Below are 23,820 nucleotides of genomic sequence, written 5' to 3' on the forward strand. Positions count from 1 at the left end.
AAATGTTGCTGACTATCACGATTGTTAAGATAGTAATTATTGCAGATAAGAAACAATACAGGACCAAGGATAGTATATTGTGGTATCTCAGAAGTTACAGGAAAAAAATCGTGTTGTCTTTAAGGATAAATTTAATACTGCAAAAATTAATTAATAAACTTAAGAACCTTCCCAGGTACACCATACGAAGTAAAATTATTGAAATCCTTTAGTATGTCAGGACCAATAGCTTATGCTTTGCCGCCACCATTTAATGCATGGTAGAATCATTCTGTTATAACTTTTAACAAGATAACTGTAGAACAAGAAGATGAAATCCATATTTATTGTCAGAGAGTTGTTAGACTTAAAATGATGTTTTAGAAGTTTGTTAATTAGAGACTCAAAAACCTTGATAAAATTAGAGTAAAATGGACAATAGCTTGAGGGATCAGAGTGTTCTCCAGAGTTTTCAAAATGGAACATCAGATACCATTTTCCAAAATGCAGGAAAACAAGATTCAGTTAAGTACTTTATAAAAATTTAGTAAGCATTGAGGAGAGTTCTAGAGAACACTTTTTTAAGACAGAAATTTCAGGTAGTAAAAGAGTTTAAGAGAGAAATAACTTATCAATGAGTAAATTGATAAAGTTATTTCTTTGGCTTGATTAGAGAAATAAATAAAACGAGTGTCGGTAGCCTAAGTGATTTGGATTTTCTGCAGAGGAAATTGGATTCAAGAAACTAATTTGAGGAAAAGGTTTTTTTCAAATAGTTCTGCTTTATCCTAGGGAGAGTTAATAAGATCAGATCAATGTATTAGAAACGGAATATTCAACTTACTATTGTTCATGACACTGTGGAAGACTCTTTAAAAGTCTATAGAACCTTCTGAGATAAAGTACGAGATTTTTTTGAAAGTATTGGAGCTAAACATCAAAGTGCACCATTTTACATTGATTTCTTGCAATAAAAACAAATCTTTTATTCTCGTTAGAGTTGTTCTCGTGATAATATTTTAAAAAAATGATTATGATTAAAATTAGCAGCTGCACAAGAAAGTGAAAACTATGAGATGGAATGAGGCTTGACTTGAAACTGACGAGAAGGATTATAAACTTTCATACCAACCTTGACCCAGGAGAGAACGTAGGAGGCGCAATAATCAGAAGAGAGTCGAAAGACATTAACCTAGGGACTGTCAAGAAACGAATCCAAGTCAGTCTTAAGGGAGTAACAAGTTTTAATTCTGAAAAAAGAAGGAAAAAAAATCATTTTTCATTTATTTTATGAGTTACTTCTTATTATTAATTTGAAAAATTCAAAACAAACTTTTTATGTTTTATATTTTTTTTAAACTTTTTATCATTTCATTTTTATAAAAGTTCTGCCAACTACTTTCTATCTTTGTAACTTTCCGTCTTTACAAAGATTAAAAAAAAAGGATAAATAAGTAAACAAAGAACAATTAAGTCTCTTATATTTATCATCTGTAAAAATTGATAATTAGTGTCATCAAGCTATTATTTCATTTCATTGTCTTCAATATATGTTTTTATTTTTAATAAACGTTGTTGTCTTTCAAAAGGATTTAAAATTTCAATAAAAAAAGTAAAAAGGCTTTTTTTATCACAATCTATAATATATAATGTTTTAAACACATTGTGTTTATAATTTTCTATAAAATCTATTGCTTTTATTCCGCTACAATTAATCTTTTTTGTTGGCATTATAGAATAAAACGCAATTATTATTGTTTATAGGTGTGTTTTTTTTTTTATGAAATATATTTTCATTAAATAAATTAAAAAAAAAATACGCTTTTTAAATTAGTTTAGTTTTATGTTCGAAAGGAAAAACTTAAGTACGAAACTATAAATAGGCTTTTTTTACATCAAATAAAGTTTCATGTAGTGTTAAGTTTTTATGCGCATTAAAACTATGACTTAACAGTCAAACTTCTCCAAAATTGGTAGCATCAAAAGCACTTATTTTTCTTTTAATATGTTATTTTTATTTTTTATATTTACTTAGACCTCAAATGATACTATCTAATAAACCAGTTAGTAAAATAGTCGCCAGACATTCGCCAACGGAATAGTCGGACATCTATTTTAAAAAGTGTTCGTTTGGTCACGTGATTCAATATTATGAATTGTAAACAGTAAATTTCTAAATTCTAAACAAAAATTCTTACTGTTTTTTATTTTATATTTTGCAGATTAGTTTTAAATTAGTGCTTGAGATTTCTATACATTTAATTGTTAAATATTTATTCTTCCAATTTTTTTATGGAACAGTCAATAAATCCTAGACTATATAGGAATTAATACATAGAAATCGATAAAGTTACCATTCTCCAGTCTGTACAAATACACACCCAGTCTCCACAAATACAGGTATTTGCACAGAAACTCAAGATTTATTTTAAATGATCTTTAATTTTAATAAAATTTGGCATTATAACTTCTTTATTTTATTTTTTAAACTCCACTTAAATAAAATTAGCTACGTTTTATTTCATTTTTTTAAATATATCTTTGTTTTCAAAATAGCAAGCAAATGATAATAGTTTGTTCTCAACAACCCGATTTGCAGCATCAATTTTTATGTATAATTTTCATCTAGATTAAATTAAAATGCCACCGTCAATGAATTTTAATGAAAACAAATCGGTTTGGACTCCTGATGGTCGTAATGGTTTTTGCCTTGGAAGAATTGTAGATATAGGAAGTGATGCTGTAACATTAGAGTTGATTGAAAACCCTCAAAAAGTTTGTTTTTTTAAGTATTTATTTTAGTGTATACTCTTGAAACTTTAAATAGTTTACAGTTAAACTGTTTATTTATTTCACATGAAACATTTGGATAAAATAAATAAAACTACACATTAAAATAATTAATTATACTCCTATTCTTTTTCATAGAAAAGCCTACATTAGATACTTAATTATCTTTATCTTTTTTTAAAACCCTTTTTTAAAAAGTACATTTTTTCTAAACATCTTCATTTCCAACAAGGCTGCAAGTTTATAAAGCAAGATAACAATTAATAGACGACTTTAAAGATTGCAAATTATATGAATCAGGAAAATAAGAAAAAGGAAGCGAATTCCAAAGAACTGATGATCAAGGGAAAAAACTAGATGAATAAGAACTTTTGGAGCACTTTAGAACAGTCACAGTAAAAGGATGAGACTTGATTAAATGATGAGTAACACAAGAATGAATTTTAGTAGGTGCCACAAATGACACTAGCTCTTTAGAGCGGTGCCAATTATATTATTTATAGAAAAGAGAAAATAAAGCAACATTACATTAATGTGACAATGGATAAAGGTTGGCTGCAAGAGCAGGTCCAACTATGTTTAAGATGTGTTTTTGCACCTTGTCTAAAAAAAAAAAGGGCATTATACGAAGTTCCGCTCCAGGTATGGAAATAGTATTCCTTACAAGAACAGATTAGAGATTTATAGAGATATAATGCCACCTCCAAGCAATCACATAATGTTGGCTTCTTATCAAGACAAGAATCAATGGTAGTATCATCAGTGAACAATGCAATCTTAGATGTGAGAATTTCTGGAAGATTGTTAATGTAAATTTAAAAAAATATAGGGCCAAGAATAGAACCTTGAGTAACCCCTGAAGTTACAGTATATGAAGAAAAGTGCTGTCCATCGAGAACAACTTTAATACTATGATTGGTAAGAAAGGATTCAATGATCTTAAAGATGCTACCTGACATACCATAGAAAAGAGCTTATAAAGAAGACCAGCAAACTTTATCAAAGAAATATGGAGAAAAATAACCTTAGCCTTTCCACATGTATCTAATGCACGATAAAACCTATCAGTTATTACCATTAACAAATCAGCATTAGAACGAAAAGATGGAAATACATATTGATGATCAGCAAGTAAGTTATTAGATTCAACATGAGAGATTAAGTGTTTGTTAGACAAAGACTCAAAAACCTTGCTTATGATAGGAAGAAGACTAATGGGATAGTAGTTAGACGAGTCAGATCACTCTCCAGAATTTTTGAAAAAAGGGATAACAGATGCTGTTTTCTAGCAGGATGGAAAACAAGACTCAGATAAGCACATGTTCAATAGTTTTTAAAGTATAGACAACAGCTCCCAAGAACACCTCTGCAAGACTATAACAGGTATGTAGTTCGAACTACAAGCTGTAGAAGAGTCTAAGCAGGAAATTACTTTAGATACAAAAGCTGGAGTGATACAAATGTCAAGCAGTGGATCAACCTGTTTGTTAGCTACATTAGGTAGGATGTGGTTAGTGGAATCAAGAAATAAAATTGATGAATAGTTCTTAGCAAACAATTTAGCTTTTTCTTTAGGGAGGTGGAGTGCAAGATTTCTCCTTATTATAGACACTGTTAAAGATTTTTCAAAATTCTTTGGAGCCTAGTTTTTGAAATGAAGTACGAAATTTTGTGACCTGAGAATAGTGGGCTTTGGTGTTAGACAAAACCTTTTTACAATGATTTCTAGCAATAGTAAACAGACATCTATTGTCTGGAAAATTGTTCTTGCGATAAATATGGAAGAAATGGTTATAATTGGAAATTGCAGCACAATGAGAGGAAAATCATGGAGAAGAATGAGATTTGACTTGAAGTTATTGAGAAGGAATTAAAGGTTCCATGCCAGCCTGAATCCAATAAGTTACATAAGAAGCATATTTGTCAGCAAGAAGATGAAAGATTTCTATGCAAGGGGCATCATAAAGAAAATCACTGAAAGTGTCCCAGTCAGCTTTTAGGTAGTTGTAAAAACTATGATGTTGGGGGGATTCTAATAATGAAGAAGAGTGAAATAATAGTTTTAAAGAGTTCAAACCATCGTCAGAAGCACCTAAGGGTAAATGTGGAGAAACAGTACTGACTAGGATCAGAAACAAGACATAAGGCAAGTTAAGAAGATAAATGATTTGAGTTGTCTGGAAAGCGAGTTGTAATGTTAATTATTTGTTTTAGAGATTGAGGTAAAAGTTGTGGGCCTTAACGCCTGCACTACTTAATGTCTACAGAGTTACTGACACTAAAGCCAAACCATTTAGTGTGAAGGGCATTAACAACAACGATATTGGCTAAAGGATAAAGAGAAAGGGCTTGGTCAATTTGATCAGAAATAACATCAAAAAGAGTGCAGTTTTGAAATAAAGGAGAGCAATATAGAACAAAGAGAAAGGTGATAGAAAGAAGTGGTGCTAAATGAAAAACATATAAAAGAATAGTCTGTGAATTCAAACCTAGTTTCTTGACAAAAGGATGAATTTTTACTTATACAAATGCCTAGGCCAAGCATGTTAAAGAATTAAAGGAAGACAATCATTAACATTAAAATCACAAGATAAAACAGCTGAACTCAACTTAGTCTTGCAAGGAACAATTAGGTCTGGTGAACTTTGCAATAGATAAAACTCAACAGAAGAAATGTTACTTCAAAGACCACAAATATTAGTGAATAATAGATTTAGAGATCTAATTGATGACAATGGTTTTTTGTGATTTATAGTTTTTGATACTTGAGTCATTTTCTAAATCGATTAAAGAACTTGACTTAATGTTGAGTGGTGTTAAGGTTGTTTTTTTTTTTTGCTTAAGGAGAAGAAATGATTTTTTATGTTTGCAGAAACCAAAAGTGCCCCCTCACATGTATTTTTAGACCCCTCTGCCCGCATTAGATTATTACATGATCATCACACACTGGATGAGATCATGACATTACATCATCAAATGACATCATTGGATGAGATCATGTACATTACAGGTAGTACTCAGTATACTATCTAATAGTGCAAGCAGTTGCCTCATTACTATTAATAAACCCTAAGCTGAAGCAAAGGGCTCTAAATGTGGCCTCGACAATGCACACAAAAAGTATAAACAAGGGCACCATTCACTGGGCACTCTTAGTACTCTATTTTACAGCTGTTGAGGGAATCAGCCTCTATGATTGCTACCTCAGAGTTTGGAAACCTGACTTTCACCCAGTCTAAGAACCATAAAACTGAGTCGTAGAGCTTTACCTTTATTAGTAGATAGTAGAACGAGTTGCTTAGTCATAAAAACAGAGACACAAGCAAAACACAATGCAATGAGTTATAAAGATCCACCATTCAACATCTTAAACTGGAAACAATGTACTATAAATACATCTATGTTAGCCTAATAGATGAAGAAGGGGTGCAAAGCTGGTTAACAGACAAAATCTGTTTACCCCTTAATTCTTTGCCTAGGAGGCCTTCTACAAGACAATAGCTGGATGCAGTTAACATCTGCGCAAGATGACTATTTTTATTAAGACACTATCTCTAGCTTTTACTAAATCAAGATCCCCAAAGCAGGGGATTTTTAAGTGGGAGTTTGTTTCTCCTAGGTTTACCTAAAAAACGCAAATCCTACAAGGCAGCAGAGCATTTAGCAGTTAGTACTGGATTACTTGATACCAGTATCAGGGTGGTTGTGATGATTCTGAACCTGACCTTTGAGTGATAGCATATTGATGACTATAAGTGTTTCACATTTATAAAGATCTGTAATCACTATTTATTTGTAATGACAATGATAGGTACAAATGTTTGTTCTGGCTTCACATAATTTTTATTACAGGGATTGGCTGATTGCATAATTAAACATTGATAAGGAAATTTCTGTTTTCCAATTGTGATGAACAGAAAAAATAAATAAATTCAAATAAAATTTTTTCAAATGTTGTAAAAAGTTTTTACCTTGCCATTCCTAATGGTTAAAAAAGTCAATATTGTAGTAGCACTACATACTCTCATATTAGTAGGATCTATTGTGGCAGCTAGTTTTAGTGAGACCCCTGTTTTTTTTATTAATAATAAATTTGATGGTGATGCGGCAAACTGTTTGTCACCAATAACTTTATCTAAATTTATTTCTTTATCTAATAACAAGTTTTTAAGTTTCTTTCCATAGTGCTTATATTTTTGTTAGCTTTTTTCATTGATACAATATTGATACTCATTGATACAAATATTCAAGTTCTTCAATGATCAAAAGTTTCTTTATTTTTCTCTATGAATATCAATAATCAGATGTATTGTGACTTATATTGAAAAAGGTACATAAAAAATTACCTATGCCTTTTTAAAATATTTTTTTAAGTTTGCTTCTCAAAATTTTTAAATTTAACTTTGCCTTCATTTTTTATCAAATTCAAATAATCTGTACACATCTGGCGATTTTTATATTATTTTATTATTAATGGCTATATGGTATTTTGTTATTATATGTGGTATTGTATTATTATTAAGTATTTTATTATAATTTGTAGTATTTTATTATTAATATTTTATCAATAATGTATTATTAATGGATACTTGCCATGACCAAAGGAGAAGGTTAATCTATTATTTCTTAATTCATTTTTTACATAAACTCTGCTTTGTTTTGTGGTCCAAACAACATTCATATCATGGTCTTATAAAAGGGTTTTTCAACTTTTTAATTTAGCAAATGCATAACTGAGTTATTTTTGTAACTGCTTAAAAAATTTTTTTTTTTTGTGTGTCAGCTGAAAAACAGTATTATGGTTCTTTTTGTGCCAGCTTGGTTTCTATTTAAAAAATCTGGAGATTGCTCTGACCTTTCTAACTAATATCCAATCAAGTTTTTTTTTTTTATTTATTCACCTCCTCAAGGCCAAGAAGGCCACTATAGTCGAGGAGGCTACTTTTGTGGTTACAACCCTCTCTTAACTCTATAACTGATTTTTTTATGATGCTTTTTTTCTTTTAGAAAAGATCTAAAAATGGATTGTAAATGTAGTTAGATCTGCTTAGTTGCAAAGCTTGAGCATCCATCATATGGTTGGATTTTTTATACTTTTTTTTTTTGCAAGTGCTACCATAGTTCCTACTCTAGTGAGCCCTCAGCTCTTATTCCATTGACTAAAATATAAACTTGCATAAATTGTTATTCAACCTATTTGCATTCTTCTACTGTAACTATTCCTTTTTATCCAAAAATATTTATCAAGTTTTTTTCCTCAAACATTGTTGCTTTGGAATTATCTCATAGTTTTCACGTTTTTAATACTTATACAATTTACAAGTGCTAGAAGTCTTCTGTTAACTAGTTAACATTTACAAGTGTTAGAAATCTTCTCTTGACTAGTTACCATTTACAAATGTTTGAAGTCTTCTACCTGTTTTATGCTCTTTAACATTCTGTTTTCTTTCAAGTAACTCAAAATGTGGTTGCTAAAAGAAGTTAACAAGTTTTGTAAAATGAAATTAGCTGATCATAAACTAATAGTACACCATCCTTTATTATCTTTTTCATGGTTAAGTGATAAAATACAAACTTTCTTATAATATCCTGTTCTAAAGGCAAACTGGCTTCTAGTAAATCTCTATTTTTGGAATAATTTAGAGACCCCCAAAAGATTTCATATTAAACTAAATATTTACTGATAATTCACTATGCATATATATATATATATATATATATATATATGTATATATATATATATATATATATATATATATATATATATATATATATATATATAATTAATTAGTAAAAAACACTTATCTAACTTTTATCTTCTACTCGGAGTTTCACCATTGCTGGATCATCAGGAAGAGATATATATATATATATATATATATATATATATATATATATAATATATCACAATTATAAATTAGTAGAAAATCACTTAACAAATTTTTTTTTCTTTTAACACTGTGTTTGATCAATAAAGACTCATCAGAAATGAATGATCAAATTAATAAAACTTCAATTTATACCAAAAATTAAATTACAGGAAGTCGCAAATGTCTTAACTACTGTAAATTTTCACACATTTGTAATTATAAATTTGCTGACACTATTATAAAAAGACTTCTTTAGAAATTATTACTTATGCTTTTTTTTTAGATATTTTTTAAAAGGGGGATTTCATGTAACTATTGTTTGAGCTCATTTATTTTTATCGTTTTTTCGGAGTAACTTATTTTCGTGCCTGCATTTAGAAATTAATTCCAATTTTTTGTTTAATAAACATTCATGTTGCATGTTATAGTTTTAACATGTTTTTTGTTTAATCTCAAAAATCTTTAAAATATAATCTGCAAGTTTCAATTGCTATGCAGTAAAATCTAAAACAATATTTTTTTTTTTCATAAAATGATTTTTGAATTTTTGAAATTTTTATATAGTTTTGCTTTATTTCAATGTTTCATTTCACTTCAATATTGTTTTTCGAATCAAATATTTATGAGGGGTTTAGCGAAAAAGTGGTCTAAGCCACAATTACTTCGTTTTTAGTAAACTGGAAAAGACTTTAATGATCTTTTTAAAAATAACAGTAAAAAGTATGATTATGAGAAGGATAGTATTTATTATAAAGACAGGTGAACAAATACACTGGTATATCTACTAAAAAATTAGGACACTACATTACTGCGTTCTGCAATAACAAACTTTTGAAAATCTTGTTAATAGAGTTAGTTAGGCTAAATGGATGTTTTGTCTATGACTTGTTAATGTTCTTTTATATATGTAAGATGCACTAATTTATGTCTTCATCACCAAAATCATCAGTTAAATCCAAATCAGTTGCTTTCTTGTCAATTTTAAAAAGAAGATAATAGGGATGATGGACAGGCGGTATGAATTGTATTAGTTCAAAAAGATAACTTAATTTTTCTTTTGTGAGTTTTTTACCATTGGGGTACAAGAGCTCAAGTTCAACATCGATAGTGCCAGATGGCCATCCAAGATTTCACATTGTTAAGTCCAGCTATATCAATGTGTCACTTTCTAAATGTGTTTGCTTCATTTGAAATAAGCGTGGTGATTTTTCCAATTTTATCCAGAATGTTTTAGCCAAAAAACTTTTTCGCCATTTGTTAATTTTTTTCTATTGGTTATCCCACTCTCCAATGATTTTGTACCGAGAACTTCATGGTTCTCCATTTTTCTTACAATAAATTTTGAGGCCCTCTTCTTAGCATTTTTAATAAGGTCTATCCAATGATCTGGAACAAATATTTGGTCTTTCGTTTTTTTGGCTTTTTTAATCATAGCTAAGTCCCGGTTGCAGGAAGAAAAACTATGCCCTGGAACAAAAAATTTATGTTCAATGGTTTTTAGAGATGGAGATTTGTGCCAAATATATTGTAACATAAGAGACAATTTTATATTACGACTTTGTCCACCACAAATATTGGTATACAATATTAAATTGCTCACAGTTTATGGTATGTGTCAAAAAACATGCTAGAGGGTACTCGAACTTATCTCTTGAGTACCTCTGGATGCTTGTTCCTCACTGCATACATACATAAATCCTGTCTTTAAGTTTTCATCATGGATTCCAAGATTGTAAGTCCACATTTGCTTTTTATAATAGGCTATTCCTGTACTAAGCACTGGTGTCTGTAGAGTTTTTCGTAAATTGAAAACTAGTACCCTCTTGTTTGGACTTGTCTGTGCATTTAGCGTATCTTCTTTCATTTTTTTCTTTTGCCTTCTCTTGATGAATAATAAGGTCCCTCCTAACAGTGTTCTTTTCTTCACCTTCTGAAAGACACTTTATTTTATTATTAAATAGATCACATTTTTGACATGTATCTGATAGCGGATGATGAAAATATAAATTGAATTTTGTATTGAATATGTGTCAAAATACAAAAATTGAAAGTGGAGTGTGATCATTTTTCATCGCAATTGCAAACATATTTTTTGTATGTTGTCAACATTTGTAAAGTTGGAGGCAAATAATTTCTGTACTGGTTGTCCTTTTAGCTATAGTGGGATTGGTAAATTTTTGAAGATATTCAGTGTCTTAATCACTACTTTTATTTTATGGAGCCGATTTACCCATGCGGTATTCGATAGGCATACCATCTGTTTTTTTCCTTGCTAAAGTATTTGTTATTTTCCCATCAGGGATCTGCAATATGTCTTTGAAGTAAGTTTTGCAAATCTTTTTAATATTTCCACAAGTATCAGTTAGTTTATAGGTACGACTATTTGCCCTACGGGAATTATTCGATGCAGTATACCTCCTGTGTTTTTCATTCACATTAAAAGAACCCATTACAAAGGCGTTTTTTAAATCCCATTTCATGGTGTAAAAGTTAGAAAAAATTTGATTATGGTGAGCAACTGTTTTATTGCTGCACTCTAGATTGCAACCACAATCTCTGTTAATAAAAATCTTTGGTTCAACTACTGTGTCCTTTGTTGTAACATATCTCACTTACGACTATATCTGTCTGTCTCTTTTTTTCTTTTCGAAAGAGACTGAGTTAACTCTCGTACTTCCTTGTAGAAGCTCTAGTCCCCTCCTACTTCTCCATCAAGGTTAGCATTTGAATCTGCAATGAAAATGTTAGGTAAAAATTGTTTTTTAATAAGAAAAGAATTTCTAACACAACAAACTAAATGACCCTAGCTAGTCTAATGCTAGGCCTAACACCAATGTAAACAATCAGTCCTAGGCCATAACAATAGGAACTAAAAATTTACTTGTATAAGCCTACTTATTTTTAGACATTCCATCAACTCTTGTTAATATAGATATAGGTCTAGCGTTTTCTTCAACATATTGATCCCCAAAACTTAAATCAGCAATAAAAAAGTGCATGTCAGTTTTGAAAAAACTAGAAAATCTGCCTAAACAACATTAACGCTAGAAATTATATTATTGTATGATAAACTCAATGAAAATTATATCTTATGCTGCATTAATTATATACATACCTTCACTAACATCATCCTCTAAAGAAGAGTTGTTATCTGCATCTGAATCAACCAAATCATTTTTCATTGAAATATTTATTTTTGCCATGTTGATTGTGGAATAGTCACATTTTCTACAAATCAAATTTTATTTTTTTGTTCAAGTAAATATTATAGGTAGCAGTACTGTGTGGATGGGTTTTGGGGTTCGGCACTTTTTCCACAACAAACTACATACTCAATGTATTGTTGACAGTGATTATCCGGAAAATTTCATAAAAAGTGGGTCAAATATGAATACCTGTTTAAATAACATCTCTGATGCCTCTCTGAACCATTTAGGGTGGTTCAAAAAACAACTTGAAGTGATATACAGTAATGTTCTATATATGCATATATAGAACATTACTGTATATCACTTCAAGTTGTTTTTTGAACCACCCTAAATGGTTCAGAGAGGCATCAGAGATGTTATTTAAACAGGTATTCATAGATATATAATATTAGATATATTAAACAGGTAGTTATAGATATATAAATATATATATATATACACATACCTGTTTAAATAATATCTCTGAATACCTGTTTAAATAACATCTCTGATGTCACACTGAAATAGCCTGCTGCTGGGGGCATCTTATAGCCTGCTGTCGAAAAGGAGTTGCGACAGGAAGGCTATAAGATAGTTGATATATGTACTGAAGGGAGACTTTTCTGAAAATCCCATATGCTATAAAGGTAGGAAAAACAAGTCACAATTTGTAATCTATATGCACTATAGTAGATCAAGATTAGAATATATATTACTTATAGTAGATCAGGATTTTTATTTAATTTCCATTTATTTTAATGTTTCAATTCACTTCAATATTGTTTTTTGAACCACCTAAATATATATATATATATATATATATATATATATATATATATATACATATATGTGTATATATATGTATATACATATATGTATATATACATATATATGTGTGTATATATATATATATATATGTATATATATATATATATATATATATATATATTTATATATATATATATATATATATATATATATATATATATATATATATATATATATATATATATATATATATATATATATCAACCCTCAGAATTAGGTCGGCAAAAAAATTTTATTCAAAGAGGTTACCATAAAACATATAAACAAGGTCGGCAATTTTTTGCCGACTTCAAATACTTTAAGGTTGGCAGTTAGGTCAGCATTGCCAAATGCCGACCCTAATTCCAAGGGTTGTATATATATATGTATACATGTATACACTAATGGTTTTCTTATTTTCTAATTTTTTATTTCAGAAATTTTTCACGGGGTTCGCTGTGATTTATTTAATTTATAATTTTGATTTATTTAACAGTATAAAAATGCATTGAAATTTTTCAAAAGTAAATATTTCAATTTAGCGTGTAGTAGCTCCCTACAACAGAGTTTATGCTTGTGAAGATGACAGAGAAAAAGATTATGAGGACAATTGTAAGAAATTTTTATATATTCAGTCTAAGCAGCAATAAAGGAAAAAAATAAGGAAAATCAGACTTAAAACACTTTAAAGTATAAATTAAAATGTTTACTACTTTTTCCAGCTCCATTTTTGATTATTTATTTTTTTCACTCATTGAAATTTCACTATCATCTTGGAAATCAGAAAAAAAAATTTCTATTTCTAACAATCATGTGTTTTCATTATTATTTGTATTGATGATATTTTATATTTCTAATTATGTGTTTTCATCATTTTTATCAATGATATTTTATTTTTCTAATAATGATGTGCTATATTTTTAAACTAGTTATGTTTATTGAGTCTCTTTTTTTTCGATTGGTTTTTGTGTTATTAAATTATAATTTGAATTTAATTTGAATATAGTTTTATAATTAACTTATAGGTTCATTGATGCATTTAAATGAAGCAACACTATTGCATAATTTAAGACTTCGTTACAAAAGGAAGAAAATTTATGTATGTTTTTGGCAGATTTTTTTGGATTTTTAAATTTAAAATTTTTTTTAAACTTTTATATTCTGCTTATTAAATAATTTGTTTTAATTATTAAAGAGTTTATTTGTTTGTATTTTATATATTTGTTTCAAACATTTATTTGGTGCAGAGTTGATAGGTTTAAACCAAATGGTTTAAACCAATGGTTTAAACCAATGGTTTAAACCAATGGTTTAAACCAATGGTTTAAACCATTGTTTAAACCAATAGAAAAAATATCAATATAAATAAAATTAATATTTTTTAAACAACTTTAAATTTTCAGCAGGAAAGTAAACCAGGGTTATGTTTACAAATAGAATTATACCTTTCATGTAAATACCTAATGTAAATGCACTTATTTAAATTACTTATCATAAAGATGCTTCTGAAAATTAATTTTTTATATGTATTAAATTTACAGATTGTTATTTATTTGGCAATGCCTATTTATTTTTTAAATGCGGCAACAGGTCAATGTTATATTATATGTGTATATATATATATATATATATATATATATATATATATATATATATATATATGAATATATATTTATATATATATATATATATATATATATATATATATATATATATATATATATATATATAATATATATATATATATATATATATGTATATATATACATAGGGAATGCAAACTTTGACGAAAATAAAAAAATCGGAATTCGGAATTTGAAATTAAATATTTTCAGAATTTGGTCAAATTCGGAAAATATTTTAAATTTTTTTGTCTTTAAAAATAATAAAAATAACTTGTTTGAGATAGTTCATTGTTATTTATTGCATAAAAAATACTTTATTTAAAAATAGAAATGGAACATAAAATTATATCAAATTCAATTAGTACAGAAACATTCTAATACGGTATATCATTTAATAATAAAAAATATAAAATTATTGTTTTATTTGCCTAAAATATGCCTGGAGGAAGCAGAGATCACTTAAAGCTGCGTCTCCACGTCTCGTTCGAACTTTTGTACAAAAGTTACCAACAATTGAGAAGGCTCGCTCAGACTCCACGCTTCATGGGGGAATCAAAATCAAATGAGTAGACGAAATCTAATATTTTGCCATGAACACTGTTCTCTTCAAAGAATTTCATTTCAGATTTAATTTTTGAAATTAATCTCCTATATATTATTTGTTGAGTTGAGTTGGACATTATGCTGGACAATAAATTCAATTGAAATTTGTTCTCCAACTTTTGCATTAATGTATATACAATATATATATATATATATATATATATATATATATATATATATATATATATATATATATATATATATATATATATATATATGTATATACATTTATATATATATATATACATACACATATACCTGTCACATGATAGAGCTGAAAATATTTATCCTCGAAAATATCGCCAAAATTTTTCACAACCGAAAAATTTAGATCCGAAAAGTATACTTTCATTGCAAGATCGAATTACAAAATCCTTTCTTGCGTCGAAAGTTTTAGAACTGAATTTTACAACCGAAAAAATTTGGATCGAATTACAAAATCCTATCTTTTTTGATTTTAATTTAATTTAAAAACTTTATTTCACAACTTTCGATCGAAAATTTGATCGAGATTTTTCGGTTCTAAAATTATTTATGACATTTCAATTGATAATTCAATCGATATTTTTTCGGTTCTAAATACAATTATGACTTTCGATCGAAAATTCGATTGAAATTAATTTGGTTATAATTTTTTTCGTGAATATTTTCAGTTGTATAATAAATTTTTCATATTCGGTTCTAAATTGAAATTTACGATTCGGTTGAATCATAGGATGCCCATATATATATATATATATATATATATATATATATATATATATATATATATATATATATATATATATATATATATATATATATATATATATATATATATATATATTTAAACAACTTTAAAAAGTATTCTACACAATAGAGTGCTCAATGTTCTTAAAAGAACAGAGCAATTATATTAGTAGTAGAAAATCACTAAACAAAAATTAAATGGAAAAAATTTTTGTTATTTATTAAATATTTATTATTTATTAAATGGAAAAAATTGTTGTTAAATGGAAAAAATTTTTGTTAAGTGATTTTCTACTACTATATATATATATATATATATATATATATATATATATATATATATATATATATATATATATATATATATATATATATATATATATATAAATATATATATATATATAAATATATATATATGTATATAGACTATATATACATATGTATATTTATATATATATACATATATATATATATATAAATATATATATATATATATATATATATATATATATATATATATATATATAAATATATATATGTATATATATATATATATATATATATATATATATATATAAATATATATATATATATATATATAAATATATATATGTATATATACATATATATATATATACATATATATATATATATATATATATATATATATATATATATATATATATATATATATATATATATATATATATATATATATATATATATATATATATATATATATATATATATATATAATATATATGTAAAGCCATATTAAGGGTCTTGGGGGCTGGGTGCAAAAATTATTGGCATAAAGGAAGGAGGAGAGTATGTTCTTGTGGTAGCCTCCCCCTTCCTCCTAGTTAAATTTTTTTTTTTTTTCAATTTTTTATTATTTGCAAATATTTATTTAAAATTCTTTAAAGTATTTTAAATATTTAGTAACTATATTTTAGTAATTTTAACAGTTATTAAATGTGTAAATTCTTTAAACAATTTTAAAAAACTAATTACAAATAGCTTAATTAAAATCATAATTACGCTTATTACACATAATTAAATTAAATTAAAACATGCCAAAACATGCTGGAATTCTATGTGTGATTCACTTGAAAAATATGTCAATAACTGGAGCATCATTTTTACAATGTTTGAAAAAAATAGAGACTTGGATCCCACGATCAGTAGAAAAGTAAGTTACATACGGATAAAGCAAAATGCAGAATAATTATTGAAAATATTTAAACCAATTGTATAAGTTGCAAAGAGACCAAACAAAAAATATGACGCTGTTGAAATTTTTAAAGAGCTGATATGATTTTTATTAACTAAAAAATATATTGAAAACAAGATATCTTCTGACTGTCAGTGATGCTCATTTTCTTGCAAATGCAAGAAAATGAGCAAAATGAAGCTGCAATTACATTCACAGTTAAAGAAGTTAAGAACTTGTTTCCAATAATATTGAAGTAGAAAGCAAAATCTGCTCCATTTGATAAAAGCTATTTGCATAGTGAATTGGTTTTAAAAAATGTACAAAAATTTTTAAAAAATCTCTTAAATCTTTGGACTGCAAGGTTTTAACGAATATTGAAGGCTTGTTAAATGCACCAGCTTCTTGTGCTGGAATTGAATGAATTTTTTCAACTTTTGGGCTTGTTTATTTAATAATTAATTGGTTGATGAATTACAGCAGTAATGTTAATTGAAAATATAATTTACTCAAGTAAAATGACAAATGCTTTTTTTTTTATTGAAAAAATTAACTAAACACGGCTTATTTTAAAAAGGAGTTTAAACCAAAAAAATCACGGTTTTTTTGGTTAATTTAAAAAAAGTCATGGATTTTTTTTTTTTTTTAAAAAAAAGGTTTTTTTGTGACCCTGATTTGGTGCAATTTATCTAGATTTAAAAACATGTCACTCTTATTATTTAGATATGATAAATTGTCATTCTTGCTTTAAATTCTACTATTACTATAAAATGCTACTCTTGCTTTAAATTACTTTAATATGTCACTCTTGCTTTAAGTTTTCATTCCTACTTTAAAATATTTTTGGCACAACATTGACATTCACAGTGTGCTGAAAAATGACAAATGACTATCAACATGCACAGAAACAGTATTACTTTCAGGTCCTCCTAATACTACTTAGGGGTCGGCCATAAATTGTGTCATGCTCTAGGGAGGAAGGGGAAAAAGAGGTTAGTGGTTTTGTGACAACTCATATGGAACTTGTTGCTAATGTGTTATGATGGGGAGGAGGTCAAAAAGTGTCACAAATTGCATGAAATAATTTATGGATGACATCTTATACAATGGTAGGATATGAATCTGGAAACAACAAATCAATAGCCTAAAATGAAAACCTCGTAACTCAAAAAATGTTGATTTTTATGTTTTTACAGATTTGTGTAAAAAAACTTGTCAACGTTTCAAATAGTAGAAATCATGTTATGTAACACGTAACATTATATCTTTTATTTTGCATGTAAATTTTTCAAGTTGTTCATAACATATTTTAAAAATACTGTATTAGATATAAGTATTAAATATGAACCTTAAAAACAGTTTCTTTCCAGTTTGACTCTTAAGACTTTCAAGGTTTTCATCAAAATAATAATGTGTTAATACTCTTTATAAATTATGTTACCCTTACTAATTGAGCTACGGGTGGCTACTACGAGTACTTATAAATATATATATATATATATATACATATATATATAAACTTATAGGTATACTTATAAGTATATGTGCTAATAAGATATCCGAGTAATAAAACTTGTCATGGCTTAATTGTTTTTTAAATATTTTTAACTAAAAAAAAATTTCAAACTAAACAAAAAAGGATTTATAACATTACAATTGTTTTCTTATAAAATTAATTTTATTTTATACTTTTTAAGGGAAATTAAATTGTTTAATTTTTTATTTATTTATTTCTTGAAAAATAGTTGTTTGTTCTTTTTTTTCTGATTGGATAAAAAATCACATTGTTTAGGTTTTTTTCACTTTTTATATTTTGTGTTTTATAAAAGTTAACATTTATTTTTATACTTTGATACGTTGATACAATATATTTTTTCAGACATATGTTGCAAATATCCTTATTGCTTTGAATCCTTATCAAGAAATCCCTGATTTGTACACAAAAGAAACCATTGCAAAGTACAAAGGAAAGTCATTAGGAGTTCTTCCTCCACATGTCTTTGCAATAGGTTTGAAAATTTTTTATATGTTTATAATAAAAATTTTACGTTGACTAAAAATGAATTTTTTAAAGTGTTTTTCATAAATATAAAATATATAATTATTTTATAAAAGAAATAATTAATTTTACATATAAAAAAATGTATGCGTATGTATATTTTTTTTAGCGGACAAATCATACAGAGATATGAAAGTTTTAAAACAAAGTCAATCTATAATTGTCAGTGGTATGTTTTTTATGTTGTTTGCATAAACTTTGTTTTGTTTAATAACTTAGGTTATACTAAATTATATTTACTTTAGGAGAAAGTGGTGCTGGAAAAACGGAGTCGACTAAATATATTTTGAGGTAACATATGTTTATAAATATTATAAAACAAATTTGTTAAATATTTGTTAATAATTTTAGTTAAGATTTTTTTTTTACATATTACTTTTCCTTATAATTAATTTATCCATAAATGTGATCCTTCATTAATTTATCCATAAATGTGATCCTTTATTAATTTATCCATAAATGTGATCCTTTATTAATTTATCCATAAATGTGATCCTTTATTAATTTATCCATAAATGTGATCCTTTATTAATTTATCCATAAATGTGATCCTTTATTAATTTATCCATAAATGTGATCCTTTATTAATTTATCCATAAATGTGATCCTGTTAATGATAAAATAATTGTTTAATATAATAATTAATTTTATGACACACAGACCATTCAAATAAATGAATAATGAAATAATAATAAATAAAAATTTATTATTAATTTTTTTTAAATTTATTTTCGAAATTGTTTTGAAGACAATAAAATTTTAAGCTGAAGGAAAATAAAAAATTGAAATAAAAACTATGAAAAATTAGAATATAAAAAAAAGATAAGACATTGAAACTAAAAATCCTTTTAAGTTTTTGTGTTCAACTAAAAACATTTTTGAAATGAAGTGCTACTTATTGTTCTTTGTAAAACATTAAAATTTTTAAAAGTAAAATGATTTAAACAAAAAATTTTAAAATGTTGTGGTATTTTAAAATGTATCTGTATCATTTGTATTTTTTTTTTCAGTTTATTCAGAGTGTTATGCTACAATGATTAAACACCTGATTCAACAATGATTAAATATATAAAGTTTTTTATAAAATTTTAAACATTAATAACATATTTTTAACTTGTCAAATCAGGACAATTTCTTTAAAGTATTTTCTATAATGTCTTGGCTGGTGATAATAATACTAATGTTAAAATAAAATATGTAAATATATTGTACATTTATATAATGTCAAATTAAGATCTTAACGAATTTATTTATACAATTTTAAAGTTAACCGTATGCATAGAAGTTATCTTTAGCACAGAAATGCTTAGATCAATCTCTGTTTGAAATGCAAAATAAATGTTTAAAGAATATTTTCTTTGTTTTGGTGGAAGAGTTTTAAAATTAAAAAAAAATTAAAAAAAAAAAAAATTAATAGATAATTAAATTTAAATTTAACTTTACATTGAAATTACACATGTATGCATTTGTATAATTTTTACTTTTTATGAATTATATCATCCAGCACTGCAGTTGAGCACCTGGTGTTGCACTTTATTGCTCAAGTTTTGTCATAAAAATATCTTCTTTATAAATGTTTAAAATTTTGATTGTTTTATAATAAAATCAATGAGTTAGTTAATAGTGTGCATGGAAGTTGCAAAAAACAAAAGTTAAGTTATTATTTTACTTTAAAGACTTATTTAGGATTTCTTCCAATGAATATGGCACCCATGCTTCTTTCCTGTCTTTCAGATCAAGGTTCAACGGAGCCTTTTACGAAACTTTTGACAAATTTTTTTTACTTTACATTGTTGAATTGTATCGTAGTGATTAAAATATTAGAAATGGAAGATATTGTTGACAAAATAATGTTAATGTATGAATAGGGAATAGTTTTGAGTGAAGATTTGCTAAGCGGAAGCACGTTAAAGAATTGTCAGAGGATTCAAACCTAATTTGTTGACAATAAGATTAACTGATGCGTAAGTATATGCCCAAGCTAAGCATGTGACTATTGGAAACTTTGCTGAATTCAAATTAGTCTCACAAAGGACAAGTGGGACTGGTAAAGAGATAAGATTTAACTGATAAAAAATGACTTTAAAAACCACAAATATTTGTAAAAGATTAAAAGTATTTTTTTACAAGAAATACAAACAGCAAAAAATGTTAGAAACAAGTTAGAGCAATGAGCTATGCAGTTGCCTCAGTTAAATAAATTAACCCAAAATTGTAATTTAGGGCTCCTTTTGAGGCCTCCATAGTTCACGCCAAAAGCACTAGGAGACACCATCCATGTGCAACATGGCAATGTTAATACTCTAAGATTATGAAGCTGTTGATGGAATCAGCCGCTTTGAGTGCTACCACAGAGTTCAGGAAACTATCAAAAAAGTCACAACCAAAAATTTATGAGTAGAGTCAAGAAGATCTACATTTTGTAATCATAGGCAGGAAAAAAATGTAACACAGGTTTACATCTTTGCCAGCTTAATAGATAAAGGGGTGTGAGACTAGTTAACCAAATTATTCTGCTCACCACTAAAGTCTTTGCTTAGAAGGCCTTTTACAAGACACTGAATGTAGTTAACTGCATCCAGTGTCTTGTAGAAGGCCTCAAGATAAATTCTTTTGTGCTTCCTTTTTTTATCACCTGCTCAAGATAAATATTTTTATAGAGACACAATCTCTTGCCACAATCTCATACCAACCAAGAGCTTTTTTTTCTAGCCTTTGCCCAGAATGGGAATCCTACAAGGCAGCAGGACATGGTTAATATGTAATAAGTAATTGAAAAATAATTAGTGAAATTATTTTATGAACAATTAAAGATTTTTTCAGACAATACTGATTAGTGTGCTAAATAGATAAATGAAAACAAGTCTTTTAATAAATATTACCCAAAAATATATTTTGAAATTATTTTAGTGTTTAAAAGAAAAAATGTTTTTGTTTTTTTTTTTGCCTAAAAAAGACTCATTTCTGAAAATGGCACTGCAAACTTCTATGAAAAAAGCATTGTTATTTTTTTTAAATATTTTTTTATTATTTAATTTTAATCATAAGAGTTTTTACTTTTTTTTAATACTTGTTTGAGCAGTTAAGGATTCTTTTAGCTTATATAAATTTGATTTCAGATACTTAAATGAATTTGATTTCATATACTTAAATGAATTTGATTTCAGATACTTAACAGAAACATGTGGAGCTAGCACAACAATTGAACAAAGAATTCTTGAAGGTAAAACTAAAGTAGTTGAATGTTGTATAGTTTCTTAAAAATATATATTTTATGATATTATTATTTTTTTATGTGTAATGCTTATGTTCCACACTTGTTTGGTTTAGGCAGGTTTTTGTTATGTCATTTTTATAATTAAATATGACATGGCAATTTAAATGTTCCACTACTGATTGTCTCTCCTAGCGTTTATCTGTTTTGCATATTGGAACTGAGTATTTTTTTATTGTGCTACTACCACAAGTGAGATTATCACCTTGAGAGAGCAACCACTATGAAAGATGGAAGTTACTGGAAAAGATGAAGTTTATAAAGCAATATTACGATTAACAGGCGACTTAAAAGATTGCAAGTTATATGAATCAGGAAAACAAAATGAAGGGAGGGAATTCTAAAGAACTGATGTTTGAGGAAAAAAACTAGACGAAAAATAATTTTTTAACTGCTTAAGAACAGTCACAATATAGGCAGAGACTTAATTGAATAACAAGTTACATGAGAGTGAATTTTAGGAGACTGTTAATGTAAATTTAAAAAAGTATAGGGCCAAGAGTAGGAACCCCTGATATTACAGGAAATGAAGAGCGCTGTTCATTAAGGACAACTTTTATGCTACAATTGGTAAGGAAAGGTTCAATAGTCTTAAAGAAGTTACCTGATATACTGTACAAAAAAAGCTTATGGAAGAGACTAGCATGCCAAACTCGATCTAAGGCTTTAGAATTGTCAAGAGCGATGACCCTAACCTCTACATCTCTCCACATCTATCTAATGCAGGATAAAACCTATTGGTTATTACCATTGACAAATCAACAGTAGAACAAGAAGATCAAAATTTATTTTGATGATCAGAAAGTTAGTTATTAGATTCAAGATGAGAAATTAAGTATTTGTTAATTAAAGATTCAAAAACTTTGCTTATGATAGTAAGAAGACTAATGGGACTGTAGTTAGATGAGTAAGATTGTTCTCCAAAATTTAAAAAATGATTGATAACCACTTTCCAGCAGGCTGAAAAACAAAACTCTGATAAGCACTTGTTAAACAGTTTTGAAGGTATAGACAACAGCTCCAGAGAACATTGCTGTAAGACTATAACAGGTATGTTGTGTGGACCACAAGCTGTAGAAGAGTACAAGCATTAAATCACTTTAGATACAGAAGCTGGAGTGATATGAATGTCAAGCAATGGATCAACCTGTTTTTTGGCTATATCAAGTAGGATGTGATTAGTGGAATAAAGAAATGAGATTGATAAAAAGTTATTAGCATACAATTCAGCTTTGTCTTTAGGTGAGGTAGCAAAATCTGAACTATGCAAGAGAGGTGGAATAACTGATTTGCCCTTCTTATAGACGCTGGTAAAGATTTTAAAAAAATCTACGGAGCCTAATTTTTTAGATGAAATACAAGATTTTTTGACCTGAGAATAGCGGGCTTTGGTGTTAAACAAAACCTTTTTACAATGATTTCTAGCAATAGTAAACAGAGGAAAATCATGGAGAAGAGTGAGGCTTGACTTGGAATTTTCAAGAGGGAATAAAAGATTCCATTAGGGGATTCTGATGATGAAGAATGAGATGATAGTTTTAGAGAGATCAAACTGTGGTCAGAAGCACCAAAAGGTGAATGCAGAGAAACTGAGCACTGACTAGGATCAGGAACAAGACATGAGACAAGTTTTTTTTTTAACATTTTCGCTTCCAAAAAAGCCGCAAGCAACCACTATTAGAG

At 27.2% G+C, this 23,820-nt stretch overlaps 1 protein-coding gene across 1 annotated transcript in view; it reads left to right on the top strand.

The window, feature by feature from the left end:
• Positions 1 to 2,119: 2,119 nt before the first annotated feature.
• LOC100212477 (unconventional myosin-VI) overlaps positions 2,120 to 23,820 on the top strand; it is a 65,600-nt gene continuing 43,899 nt past the window's right edge. The window contains exons 1-8 of the mRNA XM_065792530.1: positions 2,120 to 2,379; positions 2,609 to 2,754; positions 13,177 to 13,246; positions 13,660 to 13,733; positions 18,684 to 18,813; positions 18,973 to 19,032; positions 19,109 to 19,154; positions 22,031 to 22,086. Coding sequence (XP_065648602.1) covers positions 2,620 to 2,754; positions 13,177 to 13,246; positions 13,660 to 13,733; positions 18,684 to 18,813; positions 18,973 to 19,032; positions 19,109 to 19,154; positions 22,031 to 22,086 — 571 coding nt within the window. The 5' untranslated portion in view covers positions 2,120 to 2,379; positions 2,609 to 2,619. The remainder of the gene's footprint in view (positions 2,380 to 2,608; positions 2,755 to 13,176; positions 13,247 to 13,659; positions 13,734 to 18,683; positions 18,814 to 18,972; positions 19,033 to 19,108; positions 19,155 to 22,030; positions 22,087 to 23,820) is intronic.

This window comes from Hydra vulgaris, chromosome 03 (genome assembly GCF_038396675.1).
Source record: "Hydra vulgaris chromosome 03, alternate assembly HydraT2T_AEP".
In the NCBI taxonomy this organism is placed as follows: Eukaryota; Metazoa; Cnidaria; class Hydrozoa; order Anthoathecata; family Hydridae; genus Hydra; species Hydra vulgaris.